This window comes from Triturus cristatus, chromosome 5_2, assembly GCF_964204655.1.
Source record: "Triturus cristatus chromosome 5_2, aTriCri1.1, whole genome shotgun sequence".
In the NCBI taxonomy this organism is placed as follows: Eukaryota; Metazoa; Chordata; class Amphibia; order Caudata; family Salamandridae; genus Triturus; species Triturus cristatus.
In genome coordinates this window covers 1,086,776,792-1,086,793,056 of record NC_140588.1, presented here as the reverse complement: position 1 = coordinate 1,086,793,056, position 16,265 = coordinate 1,086,776,792, and the positions used below count along the sequence as shown (strand labels likewise).

The window sequence follows — 16,265 nt, the reverse complement described above, 5'->3', positions numbered from 1 at the left end:
TAAATAGTGCTAAAGTGTTATTTAATCACACGAAGCACATGGTAACTTTTGATTTAGGCCAACAATTTTGAACAAAATTAAAATAAAAGGTTGGAGTGCCCAACTGGGTGAGGGGGAAGGGTGATTTGAGTGAGGTAGTGAGGCGAGTGACAAAATTAATATACAGAAGTATCACAATTGAATTGTTAGGCATGTTGCTCAATGGCACATAATCACAATGACTTTTTCAAATAGTTTACATTCATTTGTCAAGCCATGTACAATACAACAAACAGTGCACAGTGCACTATTGATGGTACTGGCATGTATAGTATGTTGACGTTTCGACCCGTTAACCCATGTAGGTTGGTTTTGGTCCTTACTGATGGGGTCTTCCTCAGGACAAAGGTGTGGGTGTGTAGAGAGGGGCACCTAAAGATAAAACAAGGATTTGGTCAGGTCCAAGAAGGGAGAGTTTATGGACGAGAACAGGAATAGGGATAGATCGCTGTATTTACAACGTTCGGATAGAGAACCTAGTAGGTGCTGAATTAGCGTCAAAGACGGCTGGGCTCCAGGGCTCCAAATTGCGTGGGTGAGAGTGATGGACACCTGTAATTATAAGGTGTCAGTGAACACATGGTCTAAATTGGGCTCACTAAGTTACTGGAAATTATGCTGTAACACAAAAGAGAGGTAAACTTACTTAGAAAGAAAAAGAATTACCCAAGTCCTCAAGGCAGTGGTAATGCTGCATGGATAACCGTGGTCAGGCCATCGGTAAAATGTGGTGAGGTTAATCACAAAATTTCCTAGATAGAGTCAAGACATGAAAAGGGGCTTAAAAACGGGGGACAATCAGTGCAAGGATCAGAGTCAAGTGTCTAAAATCAGTACAGTGGTTGTAACAGCCTCAGTGGCAAACTGCATGCTGCATGCGGAAAGACCTGGTGACAGACCGGCCCACTAGCTTTCAGGAGAGAGGAGTCAAAAAAACGGGAGATCTTAGCAATCAACAAAAAATAAAACAGAGCGCTTGTCTCCAGAGGTTGCGAAGGAAGTGACACATGCAAATGAATGCCGCTTACATACGTTTCCCAAATGACAAAAGTGGGTAAGTTATAGTTGCTCTCAGTGCTCGTTATAGAAGGGGGCCCGATCAAGCTGAAAAAAGTCAGTGTGGAGTAAATCAAATTCGTCCGCGTGGTGGATGTAATTCACAGAATTATCTAGCGTAGTAAAGTAACGCAAGAACAGAGACCGCCGAATCACTGTTAAATGCGGTTCCAGCCTAAATGGTGTGTTACGAAAAATGACTAGCGTTAAGATCTTAAGGAAGGTGGAAGGTGCCCGACTAGTGCACGCAACATAATGTACAATAAATCAATATAACCGTGTTCGTAGTTAAACGGTGTGTTATGAAAAAAAAGGACTAGCGTTGGGCTTCGAGGGAAGGTGGACGGTGCCCGACTAGTGCACGCAACATAATGTACAATAAATCGATATTATCGTCTTCGTTACGAAAAAAGACTGGCGTTAAGCTTATAGGGAAGGTGGACGATGCCCGACTAGTGCACGCAACATAATGTACAATAAATCGATATAACCGTCTTCGTGAAAAAGGGCCTACTAAAGAGGTCATGCATACAATCATAGCAGGGGTCACGAGCTCGTGCATGGGAAGGGGAAATAAGGGTACCCCTCCCAATAATTTCAAGTTCGGGTAAACTAACTATGTCCAAGGACAGTTCTTACCGCTAGTTGGTCCGGCGTTCCTCTGCTTAGAACGAGAGAGCAAGCCGCTACTGCCTGGGCCCTTTATTTTGTGTCATGCGTGAAGGCGCTGGTCGCCGCATGGCGTTCCGCGTTAGGCAGCAGCTAGATGCCTGCCATGTCTAGAGTCTATTAGTGTATTAGAAGAAAGACTCCAGGGTATTTACAAATTGTTAAGGTTTAATTGTTTTTCCTTTTGTCTGTGTCACTTTATCTTTTAATGTGTTATGTTAACATACTGTAGCCTACCTTAAATAAAAGCGCCGGGACACTCTTTTTGAGTAGCCGTGCGCTCTATAAAAGCCATTTTAACATAACATAACATAACATAAAGAATGGATTCATTTGGACATTAGAAAGCAAATAAAAGATGAGGCACGTTATGTTGTTAGGAAAAGGTTAGCAATTAAAACAAATACACACATCAGAAAACGGGACGTCTACACAATTCAAAGAGACTTGGTTAGCAGAGCCAGTGCAAACCATTCGGTAAGGGTGAGGGTCAAAGACCTCACAAACAGAGAAATATATTGTTTCGATGGTGACATAGACATTCATGTAAATGACATTAAAACACAAGAGCTCAGCGGAGCAGTATCGTCATGAAAGTGGATGTCATGGTACAAAACATATGTCAAACATGTGTAAGTTATAAAAACACATACATTGGTGTCTGAGTTGGCATAAATAAGGACGTATATTTCTTTATAAAAAGGCATTATTGCATTGTATACAGATACAGTGAACCTCCCAATAATCGGTGGAGAGGTTGGAGTGATGCAATTCAAATATACCACTTTAAATGCAGAGACAGGCCAATTGGGCATTACTGGGGTCTAGTTCATTCAGGCCACTGGTAATGGTATCCAAACGCATCATCCATTTGGATTCTCTTATGGTAAGAATTGAGGCCATGTTTCCCCCTCTTGGGCCCAGCTCAGCTTTTTCAATAGCCAACCATTGCATTTGATCGGGGCTATGTCCCATCTGTCCGAAGTGTTCAACTAAAGGCGCTCCCGCAACAGAGCATCGGATCCTACTTTGGTGTTGTAATATCCTAGCCTTGATTTTCTGGTGTGTCTGGCCAACATAAAGGAAACCGCATGGGCAGATTATCCCATAGATCACGTTAGTGGAGTTACAGTTGGTAGAGGAACGTAGAATGATTGTGTGATGCTTATAGATGAAAGAAATCTATGTATTTACATAATGGTTCCAGTAGTGAGCCAGATCCAGATACGATGGGGCGTCCAGGTGGGTTGAGCATGTCTTTATGCATCTTGGGCAGGGTATAGATGGTGGGCAGTCGTGGGTATTTCTGGTTCAAATAATCAAATTCTAGTTTACTTAGAAAACCGGATTCCAGGGCTTCACAAGTGATCTTGTGGATTTCGTCAGCCAAATCCTTGGTAGGGTCTGATCTCACCTGGGAATAGCTGATGCCATCTTGTAGTTGCCTCATAATTTCAGATTTGTATGCAAGCGTGTCCTGTACCACTATAGCTCCGCCCTTATCTGCGGACTTGATAATGTCCTTGTTATTCTTAAGGGCCATAAGAGCAGCTCTTTCAGGCTTGCTGGTATTGGGTATGGTATGTTTGTATGTTGATAGGAGTGTGTTGACGTCATGCAACACCATGATTTCATACGCCAAAATCCTATTGCTCATAGCGTTGGTGGGTGGAACAAAAGTAGAGGGAATCCTTAGTCCCGTGAGAGATTTAGATGGATTATCTTCAGAGTTCGTTAAAAAAAATCTCAGGCGAATTTTTTGAAAGAATCCATACAGTTCTGTTCTGAGATTAAAGGTGTTTGGATGCGCGGTGGGTACAAACGACAGGCCTTTAGCTAGAACTTCTTGTTCTTCCTTGTTCAAAGTGTAGGATGAGATATTCACCACTGGATTCTTGTTATGCTCTACCATCTGTATACTTTGCGTCTCGTGGAGATCTCCCCATGGTTCTCCGGTTGAAAGCGGACCTGCTTGGGGGCAGTGCCCCTGCCTCTGTCCCAGTTCGTATTGGGCGGCTGCTGCTGGCCTCTCGGTAGGCCTCTTGCCCAATTTCCACCTCGTCTCCGTGGGGGTCTCCATTGGCCTTCCCCTAAAAAAGGATAGTAACCTTGAGGAGGGAACCAAGTTTCTCGGTAGCTGTAGTCAGCACAAGATGAAGGGTGAAGGCAGCTTCTCAAACACAGAAGAGACGAGGAGAGGGAGGGGGCTACCTTTGGAAATTCAATTAAGACTTTGTTGGTAACGGGCTGCTGATTATTTCTGCCTGGGCACATCCATTTGGTGGATGGTAGAGCTAAAGAGGGGGGGGGGGATGAATTTCAATTGTTCAGGGTGTGGAGGTTCTATGCAAGGCCTGCCCTTAGGTCTATCCCAGATTCCTCCTTCAGGAAGGCTCGGGACAGCCAGGTGCAGCAAACTCACATTTCATTGTGCTGTTGTCGGTGCTACTGCCTGGAAACAGCCCCAGTGCTATCTGCTGTGAAAAGCATCACTTTTCACAGAGCCTGTGTCTGGAGAGCAGTCCGAGAAGGACACTTGAAAGAGAACGAGCCTCAACCAGTTCTGATATTTAAGACACCCCCTGTCTGGAAGTATGAGCAAATATTAGATCCAAACCATCCCACTTTGTTCCAGTCCCAAGTCTGTTTTGGCCAAGGAAGGGCAGAGTACTCAAAGAGCTGCTGTGTAGCCAGGGCTGGTGTCTACCTCTCAGTCACTCTCGTCCAAATGTGAGGAGACATCACCACAAGCCACTACATTCTGCTGGAGGAGGTGAGGACCTGCCTGAAGATGCCTAGGAGCCTTCCTACCTCCTGAGAGAGGGAAGGGGTGTGCCTGGCCCTGCAGGAGGAGAGACTGCCCAGGAATGAGAGGCCCAGAGTGTTTCTGGGGTGAGAAGCACTGAGAGGAAGTTGGCAAACTTGAGTGATCAATCTGGGAGTGACCTGTATTTAGAGAGGGTCCCATGGTCGCTGTGTGCAGTGATGGGTGAAACTGTGCTTAAGAGTCTAACAGGTGTGCCGGGGGCGTGGCTAGCTGGCCAAGATGGCAGATGCACTCTAACGAGGCTCCGTCCCACGACCCGCAAATTAATAAATTATCCTGCGCGTAGCAGTGCCATCGAGTTGCCTGCACCAGCCCGCTGGGACGGGAGTGCAAGCGTGGGTGTGCGCAGCAAGTTTGAGCCTGCTGTGTGGCGTCTTCGCCATGGAATGGCCGCCTACGCAGAGATGATGCCGTGGGGCCGGGCTGGAGTCTGAGCGACACTAAAGGATGGGTGATTGCTGAGGCCGCGGCCCGACAGACCCGCTCAAAGCTGAGCTGCGGCAGCCCATCGGTGAGTGCAGTGGCTGACAGGCACGGTGAGATGAGCGGGAACCGGCCCTGAATGCTACAGGAGCGGGTTGATACTGGCCCGACCGGGAGCTGCCGCAAGTGTCCAGAGTGGAGGGTTCCCGGGAGACATGGAAGCCCGGGTGGGACCCCGCTTCATAGCGAAAGTTATCGAGTGCAGGTAACCGGCTGAAATTACAAGATGGGAGATACAAGTGGTGGAGTAGTGCCGGTCCATTCCGGACCTGGGTCACATTGTGGCCTATTACCGACTGGTATCGCTTTGTTCGCCCTAAGTTGGCAGGGTATGCCCAGACGTGGGTCCCTTTCTCACTTTGCCACTGGATTCAAGATAGCCTGGCTGATGAGGGTTATGAACCCGAAACCGGTCCCAGGATGCTTGTTTCCGGTCCAGGGAAGACATGGCTTGGCAGTTCGGGCTGGACTGTTCCCATGAGGCACAGGGTCAGACTGATTTGCATATGGCCATGTCTGAACTGGGGTGGTGGAATGAGCTAAAAAATGATGATGGATTAAACCCAGATCAGTTGACTGGGGGTGAGTGTTTGAATTTCTCAAACGCTCCGTCCATCATCCCCTTTGGTATCTATTACCAACTACAGCGGCAGACTGTGAACATGCGAAATGACCCCGTCTGGCGCCGGTCGGGTGCTGAGGCAGTGCGGAGGGCCGCGCCAAAGTTGAGAGAATTGCTGTTTGTCGCTACGTCGAGCCGCAGTGAGTGGAAGCGATGTGAGCTGAGACTTTAGAGGCAGACATTGTCGGGGCCATCAATCCCATCACCACACAAGCATAGATGAGCTGAGGAGGCGAGCGAGGGTCCAATCCGTGGAATAAGCCCGGGCCGCAGTGCACACCGCATGCAGGTGTGCACTTGCAGCATGGGGCATGGGCGCCTTCAGCGACGTGTGTGGAGGACTACATGGTATTACTGGGCATGAAGGTACGTGACGGCTGACTACTCGCTGCCCGCAGAGGAGACATGCTGAGAGCCCGCTGTCTGGCCCAAGCACCAAGAGGACGAAGGCACGATAGTAGGAAGCTTTGAGGTCTAATCCGAGGCCGGTATAGCGCCGCGGCCTAAGGAGGCAAGAGAGACACCATTATGTGGCGGTGCGCTCCCATGGGTGAACGAGACGGGAGCATAAGCCGCCCCAGCGACCGCGCTGAGACCAGTGGTACAGTTATACACCATAGTGGAATGGACAGAACATTGCGCCAAAGCCTGGCCCTCCCGCAATCCAAGCGCAGACATTGAGTTCAACATCGTCCTCTAACTGTGAGAGCCCCGAGACACGTCTGTGAGCATATCGAGAACTGCGACACAGTTCAATCCAAAACGCACGAGCACCATCTGGGGTGTAATAAAAAAGCTACAAGTAATCTGCTCACTCTGGGCCGACGCAGTGGGCGCACAGAACTGACCTGCAGCCTGGTCTGGATCCAGAGCACAAAAAGCAGCGCTGCACCGGATACGCGACCGCCTCGCGGGTGGAACCTCTCCAAAGAGCAGACAAGCGAGGGGAACGCAGAAAACTACCCCATCCCCCACGCACAACGAACATTGAACTCTAAGTAGAATGGGCAGACAGCGCACAGGAGCGGGTGCAGCGCCCACACGATCGGCATAGGGACCAACTCCGTCCGACCAAGAATCTGAAGCATCAGGCACCTCCAGAGCCACTAGTCTGGAATCAAAGATAGACTCTGTACTCCAGGCAGTGACACAGATCAGTGAAGCACTGATGCAGACCTGTACATCTCTTGAAGGCCGCATCAACAAGGTCACATCAGATTTCACGCTCCTACATGCTGTGTGTAGGAGAGTAGGATCTGCTTCACATGGGTACCCCCACTTTTTGCTGGTGTTTCACTGTTTTTCGACATTAGTCTGGCTGTGGCCCTGCTAATCAGGACCACAGCCTAGCTGCTTCCTCTCTAAAATGGTTTGCATGTACATTAGGTACATCTCTAATTGGATGCTGGAGTGCCTTATAAGCCCCTAGTATATGGTATACTATGTACCTAGGGCATAGGTACCTCAGAGGCCTACCAGGGGCTGAAGCATGTATTATGCCACCCCTGGGAAGCACTCCAAAACTGCACCGCAGGTTTGCTAATGCAGCCTGGTTAAGGGTGTGCTTGCACTCCTTACAGTGGTATAGGCTACCTATATCACTACCATTGCACACACATATAAAACCTATAAGTCACTCCTATGGCAGGCCTTAACAATCCTGAAGGCAGAGTGCTTGGTTTTTATGTGAGAGGGTGCCCCTGCATGAGCAGAGCCCCTCTGCAGCGTTCGGAGTACCTCCTCTGATGCAGTTTGTGGTGCAGCCTGACCATATACTCTGAAGTGCATTATAACCTCGCGGTAAATGCTAACTTTGGGATGGCTGCACGGAAACATGTCGTGCTTGGTGTCAAACGCTTTGGAATACTACCCCCCCCCCCCCCTCACACTGGTCTAACCCGGTAGGACTTTCTACAGCCCTGGCATCACAAAATGGATGCCTCTGCCACAGACACAGGTCTGGCTTCCTGCTGCTGACCGAAACTCTGGCAGGGGAGGCCTGGAGAATAGGTTTCCTGTACCAGGGAGGTGTAACTACCTCCCCAGACAGGCAGATGTGTATTGGGGCTGGGCGGAGCGCTCTCTGGTGCTTTGAAGTCCTGCACTGGGGGCCCATTTGGTATCCCTGTGCATAGTCCAGTTCAAACCGGTTGCAGGGGCTACCTGCCCCTGCCTCTGGCGCGAAACTGGACAAAGGCAATGGGTGTAACCACCCCTCTTTCCAAACCCTCCCATAGGCGGGGCCCTAGAATATGTCCAACCCCCAAACCTTTCATAAGTATGGGAACCCAGTCCTTGCAACTTCAGATTACCCTGGATGAAACTCTGCAACATATATCCTGGACCTTCGATGTTCTACTTTGACTAGAAGACTGAAGAAATCTCCCTTGGGGTCAAGGAGTGACTCCCCTGCTTGGCAGGCACCAAAGAAGCAACTGTCTGGTCTGCAATTCCGAAGCTCTCGTTGGACGCTGAAGTCTCTGCATCACCAGAGGTGGATTTCCTGACTTCCCCGAGGCTACCCTGAGTCCACAGCAAAGTTGAGGCCCGTGGGTGACGAGGAACTGTGACCCCTGGGCACCGCATACTATTGCCGGTACATCGACTTCCTGTTTATCCTTTAAGTATTGCTTTGGGCTCTGTCCCCTCTGCTTTCAGGTTCCTTCCATCCTAGATCCAGGCTTGGATCACTTTGGACACTTCTCCTCTTCACGGCAGCAGCACTTCTTCGCCAGCTTCCATTGAAATCGACGACGCGACCCGACACCAAAAGACACCTATGCACCCGGCTTCCCTGGGTGAGGTAACACGAATACTCCGGTGCTCCCGTGGGTGCTAGCCCTAGAACTGCCTAAGTCCAAAAAGGTTTGGTCCTAACTCGATTCTAAGTGTCTAATCTTTAATTTTCCAACCGCGACATTGCCCATAGAAGCTAACGGGAACCCGTGGTTGTGTTTACACACTGCACACGGCCCCTGTGGGTCCCGTGTCACTACCTTGGGTTGTTCCTTGGGGTCCCAGCGATTCTACCGGCTCTCGGCCTGGTGTCTAGTTCAGTCGTGGTCCTTATACCACTTTATTGGTATATGGTTTGATACGCTCCTAGGGCCCAAACGTGTATTTGTGCTATTACTGTTGATTGCTAACTTGTAAATTAAGTACTTTGAACTCCTGTCTCATAAAGAGACTAGAAGGGTGTGTTTTATCCTAAATACATATATTTTAAATAGATACCTGGTGTGGTTGTCCTTTCATTTGATCATTCAAGAGATTATAGACTGGTAAAACAAGCTGCTTTACATTCCTTCAAGACTTAGCCTGAAGGCTGCTCTCCATAGCTACCACTAGGATAGCTTTCAATAAAGGTTGTCTTTAACCTATTCACCATAAGGGGTTGTTTGGACTGATACAAGATGCCCACTATAATTAGTGGGCAGCATATATCAGGCCAACTTCTCACACTGATCACAGAACACTGACAGGGAGGGTCAATGAGCTGGAGAAGGAAGTAAAGGAGATCGCCCCGGTGGCCATGGAGATGACCGCGGAAGTACGTAACCTAACAGCTAGACTGCACTCCACGGAACACAGAATGGATGATGCAGAAGGCCGATAACAGAGAAATAATGTGTGCGTGGTGGGCCTGCCGTAAGGCACAGAAGGCGGAGACGCAGTGGCGCGCACTGAAGCCTGGTTGAAATTGTTGATGCCTGCGGGTGTGCTCTCTCCCTTCTTTGCAGTGGAAAGAGCGCACAGGGTGCCGTCGAACTGCTCACCGTCGGGAGCGGAGCCGCAACCTTTCCTGAGTCTCCTCATGAATTTTAAAGACAGAGACACAATACTCCCGGAGGCCAGAAAGATGGATGGACTAAAGGTGGGGAACTCGTAAGTCCTCTTCTTCCCAGACTATGCCCCTGGTGTGCAGCAACAGTGGACTGCATTCCTCACCGTCAAGCAACGAATGCAGGACTTGAATCTGAAATACTCCCTCATATTCCCGGCACGGCTGGGGGTAGTTGCAGATGGCTCCAAAAATTAGTTCAGCGCATCAGAAGATGCATGGGAATGGCTCAAAACCAAAGGGCATCACACCTCGCCGAGCCAGAGACAAAGCAACGCGGGCCCGCGGGCAGGCACTCTGAGGGGTCGCCATGCCGGGCGTGGGTTGCGAGCAGTGAAACCACCAATGCAATCAAATGCCACCCCTAATCGCGAGCAGGTGCTTCAGGAGAGGAGAGACACATTGCAGGTGGTGGCAGATTTGAGAGATTGCCAGAGCAGCAGAGATGCAGATGCCTCCTCTGAACAGTCGCTGAGTGAGGACAGTTCGCAGGCTGTGTGGCCGGTTCACGAGAACTCACAGCCACTTCCAGTTGTAACGCCTCAGACTGCAGATTACTTAATGTAACAGCGAAATGCAGTCCATGGACACCCAAGTATCAGGTTGTAGAACCACACACCTGTGAGATACATGCGCTCCTCCTTGTCTATCTGCTCTACCCCAGTTGAACCTCATGAGGGTTCTCCTCACAACCCCTGTTCCTATGGACATTGTAGCTACATTTTGCAATCGCTGGAGGTTACACATGTCGTCACTACATCCCTAACATCGCCAGCAGCTCACGAAACGTGCCAATCTATCACCATGACCTATGCCATCCACAAACATAATTACTTGGAATGTTCGGGGGCTCCACACACCAGCCCGCAGATATGGAGCATATGCGGACCTTAAGCGACACGCCGTTCATGTGGCACTCCTGCAAGAAACACACATCTCACAGCCAGAAATGTGCAGGCTGTAGCAGAGGAGGAGAGGTCAAATACTAGCCACAGGCTACTCGGCCTAGCCAGGGGAGCCCTAATTTGGATATAGCCAGGTACTCAATTTGTGTTGGAAGAGATTGAAATAGATACACATGGCAGGTACGTGCTTGCAAAAGGCCGCCTCAATGGGATACACGCAGTGCTGGGATCCATATATGCCCCGAACCCAGATCAGAGGGCGTTTTGGCAAACATTGACAGGCCTACTCTCATGCTGATGCGACGTCCCCTGGCTGTTGGGAGGTGAGTTGGACACAACGCTAGACAGGTCATTTCCGCCACTGCCGCAGATGGCAGCAACAACTAATGCTAGAAACCTAGGGGAGTGGCTGCATCAACGGGATTTATTAGATGTATGGAGGGCCCTCAACCCACAGACACGGCTGTATTCACATTACTCACACCCGCACAGGCTTCATGTTCGAGTGATCGTTTTGTTGCAAGCGCGCCGCTATTGATGAAGTGCCTCAATGCGGACTATCTTGGCAAAACTCATTCTGACCATAACCCACGTATCATGACATTGTAAGGCGAAGATGGGGGACCCACCACTCATTTGTGGAGGCTCCCACCTTTGGCGTTAGAGCACCCCCGTTCAGAGAAGCAGTAAACGCAGCGATAGAAACATATTTTGAACACAATGAGGGGTAAGTTGCGGATACAAGTACCCTGTGGTATGCAGGCAAGGCAGTGGTCTGCGGGTGTTGCATGGGGTTGAGTTGGTGCATCAGGAAACAACTAGACGAGGAAGTGAAACATCGACCGTGACCCTATTTGAAGCTGAATTAAAGAAGGGTAATGATGTACAGCAGGGCATTGACACGCAGCGTAAAAAAACATGCCGAGGTGATAGAGCGACTACGCTGTGGGAACTATGCGTCACATGCTGTACACACACATGCAACGGCAAATAGAGCGGGCAGATTGCTGGTGCGCATGATCCGGCAGGAGCACGCGCAGGTGACTGTGCTGAGGCTGCGATCTGCGGTGGGACTGATGCTCACTACACAGCATGAAGTTCACGGTGTGTTCACCGCACATTACACCAGAGTTTACCAATCGTTAAGCGGTGCGACACCAACAGATATAGACTCCTTCCTTGCTCTCTTGCCCCTATACAAGGTCACAGTAAAGCAAAGAGACGAGCTAAGCGAGCCGCTCAGGCTGTTGGAAGTGCAAAATGCTATAAGTTCGTTAGCCAGGAGTAAGGCGCCGGGCCCAGACAGGTACCCGGCCGAATATTACAAAGTTTACCACCAGGCCCTGGCACCGCGTCTTCTCGCAATGTATCAAAAATCGCAGAAAATAGGCATACTTCCGTATACACTTCGTGAGTCCATACTGGTGTCCTTGACCAAACCATACAGGAATGTGGAATTGATGGGATCATATCGCCCGCTGGCGCTACTTAATACAGATTAAAAGGTGCTAGTTAAAATACTAGCGAATAGATTAGCCCCGTTGGTGCCACAACTAGTGCACGTGGACCAAAATGGATTCGTGCCTGCACGTAGCACATCATTAAATTTGCGACACTTCTTCCGAGTGGCACGTTACTCCAGGGACAGCTGGGTGCATGCTGGATGCCTAGTACTGGACCAGGACAAGGCGTTTGACACCCTATAATGGGAGTTCCTATTTGCAGCACTGCGCAAGTATGGATTGGGAGAGGTATTTCTAGGCCTTGTCAAGTTACTATATGCGTGCCCCACAGCCAGAGTCAAGGCAGGCCCATATATATCAGAGCGGGTTCCCATAGAGCGCGGCATGAGACAAGGCTGCCCACTCTCCCCATTGTCATTCACGCTTGCCATTGAGCCATTGGCTGAGGCGCTTCGCAATACACAAGATGAATGGTGAATCCCGTTGGGAGACGGCATACTTGCGGTCTCATTATATTCAGATGACCTGCTGATATATCTCAGAGATGTGGGGCAGTCTTGTGTGGCAATTGGGCCATGTTGCTCGAGCTCACCTCAGTGTCAGGACTAAAGGTGAATTGGGAAGAGTTGTGCCTGTATCCATTTGTAGAGTCTACCCCTGACCCGCAATTAGTCATCAACGGTAGGGCTGTGCATTGGCAGATTGAAGCGTTCCGATATCGAGGGATTCTTATATATAGGGACCTGCAGGACCTCCTCGAGGGCAACCTGATTTGTGCCGTCACAGCGGTGAGGGCACAGATGTCCTTTTGGAGTACCTTGCCCCTCGTGGTTATGGGCAGGACTGCGTTGCTAAAAATGGTGGTCCTACCACACCTCCTTTATTACTTCACAAACTTACCACTGCACTTAGGCCGCCGTTTAAAAAAACTTGGAATCAGATATGCAGCAAATTATCTGGAATAGGTCGGGAAGCAGAGTATCACAAGCCAAAATGTATCCATTGACCACCCAGGGAGGACTCTCGTTGCCCAATATGGAGAGATATTATCTAGCTGCGCAGCTCCAGTGGGTGGCACGTTGGCTAAATGCACGCCAACTCGAAGACACAGCAGCACAGACTCCTGGGGTCACTCACTCCCAGATAGTAACACTGTTCCCATCCAAGTCGGACGGGCAGCACACCTACACAGCTGCTGGTCCGGGTGGCGTATCAATGCTATCGTCGCAGTCTTCGCATCAGGCACCAAGTAGCGCCATAGCTTCCAATACTGGGCACGCACAGGAGGCATAAGGAAGTAACCAGGGCAGAACTTACGCATTGGGAAGTGGTGGGTATACAAACGTTAAGTGGCCTGTACAATGATAGGCAGCTCATTCCGTTTGCGGACCTGGCCGAGGGTTCAGGCCTACCGCAGGGTGAGTTCCTGTTACATGCCGCAGTGACGCACACACTGAGCACGCTGTGGGGTGATATGGCACAGGAACCTGCCACCCACCTAACTATACAATACGTGCATGAACTGGGCACAGGGCGCTATTTAACCAAGCGGTTCGTGGAATCTCTCAGAACCCACACGACACTGCAATTGCTTTCCCTCTGCGCCCATTGGGATGTGGACTTGCGACGGCCCACCACAGACCCAGAAATGGGAAAGTATACTCGAGAGCCCCACACAAATCCCTCGTAATGCCAGATTTCGGCTCATTCAATACTATATAATCCACAAAGCCTATTTGACACAAAAATGTATTAACAGGTATTTTGACCGCACCAACGCCAAGTGCGCAAGATGTGATGAGGTGGGCGCAGATCTACTACACATGATATGGTCATGCACTGCTATTCAAGCATATTGGGGTGAGGACACCAGCTGTTTAACCCAGTGCACGGAACGTACCTTGGACTGGTCTGGGGATGTACCCAAGATAAAAAAAAATACAAAGTGACGTCTAGATACATAGATTTGGGCCTCATAGTTGCCAAACACTTACTCACGTGCCTCTGGAAGTCCTCTGCCCCCCCAGTAGCAAAAGCCTGGTATCAATCCCTATTGTGTTGGGCGCAGGGGGAAAGTGTAGCACTCCACAGCGAGGACGCCATGGGGCTGCGAAAACAGGCAATGGAGGTGGCGTTGTGACGCAATATCAGATTTCCACACGGCCTGGCGAGTCTGCACGTTATTCCACAAAAACTCAGATATGCGATCATTTCAGCTGAGAGACAGAGGCACGCCAACACCAAATGAGTGGGACCCCCTGGCATTAGTGGTTAGTCTGTGCCTGGGTGAAGGTGGCACAGTGGGTGAAGAGTGGACTGCGTCCAGGTTCACATTTTTAGACGTGTTGTTAAATGCCTATCCCCTGGCACAACAGGTTCGGTGGGTGAAGCTGTCGGTTCCAGTACACAACCAGGCACACCTCGCAGGACTGCGACCTGTTCGCTTAGCGTCACACAGCTATCCAGTCCCACAAAGCTCTGGGGACTTAGGGCTGCAGCCCAAACTTCAAAGGAAAGCATCAGGGAAACATTGTGGTGAATCAAAAAAGTGAACGGGTTCCTAAATGAAGAGTCTGGTCTGGTGCAGTAAAGAAAAGGGTGGCCACGTAAAGGTAACTGGTCTTCCTTGAAAGGGCAAGAGGGTGAACTTCTCCAGTGGTCGTACCAACCAGGTGCATTGATAGATGCGTACTTCTAGTAAACCCAAGCCTGGCAGATGTGTGTGTTGGAGCAGAGTGACCTCAAGTTTCACTCAACCATGCAATGAACCCCCGTAAGACCATAGACGTGGTATCGTCTTGGGCCGGTTCTAATCCCAGGACCTCAAAATGGTCACCAGAACTGAGTTACAGTCTCAGCAACCTGAAACTTCTGTGACAGCCTTGAGCTGATCCACCATGACCCTGTCCAGCACTCTACCGGATCAGTGACGGAACATCGGAAACAAATACCGTGAGGACAGAATATCGTGTCAAAAATATCGAGGACAAGAATAGCAAGAAGGTAAGTGCAAATAGGTAAATATAAATGTAAATGTACTATTCTTAACTCCAGATCTATGTACCTTGAAGATGAATATATATCCGTGAGGTACATATATGTGGAGTTATATATAGTAAAACTTTACTTAACCATAGAATGACCCACACAATTTTGTGTCCCACGATATTTGTGTTTAGAAAGGATTGGAACCAGTGGCTCAGGGCAGGATTGTTCCTCCTCCCACAACACACAACAGAATTTGTTTACCGCCCTCCTCCTGGCACCTTCCCTCGGGCAGTACTCTTTAATAACCCTTCCTCAGCAGCTCATATCAAATCTGGAAGCAAAGAGAGCTGGGACATTGGGCAGTATCTGTGCTAGTTGCACAACACAAGCAGAGAGCTCGAGTCCCATGCTCCACAAGGGTGTTAGGGAGAATGGATCCTCCCACAAGCAAATCTCACAAAAGAGACTACATTCTGTATTTTTGCTCCAGGGCCAGCCACAGTACCCCAGAGCATTACCCTCCTGTTGCAACACACCCAGCTTTCACTGTAGCATTCAACTGAGGAATCGCTCAGCTTCCTGTGCCCAAGTCTGACCATAGGGCGGTGCAAGTGCAGCATTCTGTGACTCCTCAGTCTATGGCCGACTAATCAGTCAAACAAACATTTATAAAGCGCGGCAAATCACCCATGAGGTTCTCGAGGTGCTGGAGATGTTGGCGTCAGTTTACTAATCAACACCATGCTCAGGCCATAAGAAACCCCTGGTCAGGACGGTAGGAGCTCCCCATCTCTTTCACACAGCCTGTGAGAAAGACCTTCCAGTTCCCTCACACTTCTCTCACCGTAGTCAGAATATTTACCAGGCCGTGAAAGTGATGGTTATCTTCAAGAAGCGTGCACGAACCTTCCCCTTGCGGAGCCTTTCACTGGCGGTGTAACTCCCCGTTTTCATCCTCAGAATGGCAGTGACTGTCAAGAAGAAACACACAAACTCAGTCACATCCCACCCCTCACCCAAGAGGAAGCCTTCTTCTAGGCCCCCTAGTTCATGACCAACCTAGACAGGACAAGACTCCAGAAAGGAGGACACAGACATGTTCGACTCACCCGCACAGAAGGCCTTCGTCAAGAGAAGCGGGTTCCCCAGCAAAGCCAGGAGCAGCGGCAAGTATGTGACAACTTCATGGAAGAGGACGAGGCCTTTGAGGGAACCACACCTGGAAAGGAAGGGTAGGGAGGCTGAGAAGGCAGGAGAGGTATGGGTCCCAGTGGGACAGCAAAGAAGAGGAAAGTCAAGGAGTGGCAACATTAGAAACTCAGAATAATTCATGAGGATCCTTCTACAAACAAGAACAGTGGAGCGAGGCTTG

The 16,265-nt window shown here is 49.7% G+C and overlaps 1 protein-coding gene across 3 annotated transcripts in view; it reads right to left on the bottom strand.

Moving 5' to 3' along the window:
- LOC146829717 (G protein-coupled receptor 143-like) overlaps positions 1-16,265 on the bottom strand; it is a 205,957-nt gene that overhangs the window by 83,809 nt on the left and 105,883 nt on the right. For all 3 annotated transcript variants that reach the window (XR_014962042.1, XM_085606715.1, XM_085606714.1), the window contains exons 6-7: positions 16,003-16,112; positions 15,756-15,864 (exon numbers count right to left, since the gene is read on the bottom strand). Coding sequence is in view for 2 of the 3 variants with exons in the window: in XM_085606715.1 (XP_085462841.1) it covers positions 15,756-15,864; positions 16,003-16,112 (219 nt within the window). In the remaining variant the exon portion in view is untranslated. The remainder of the gene's footprint in view (positions 1-15,755; positions 15,865-16,002; positions 16,113-16,265) is intronic.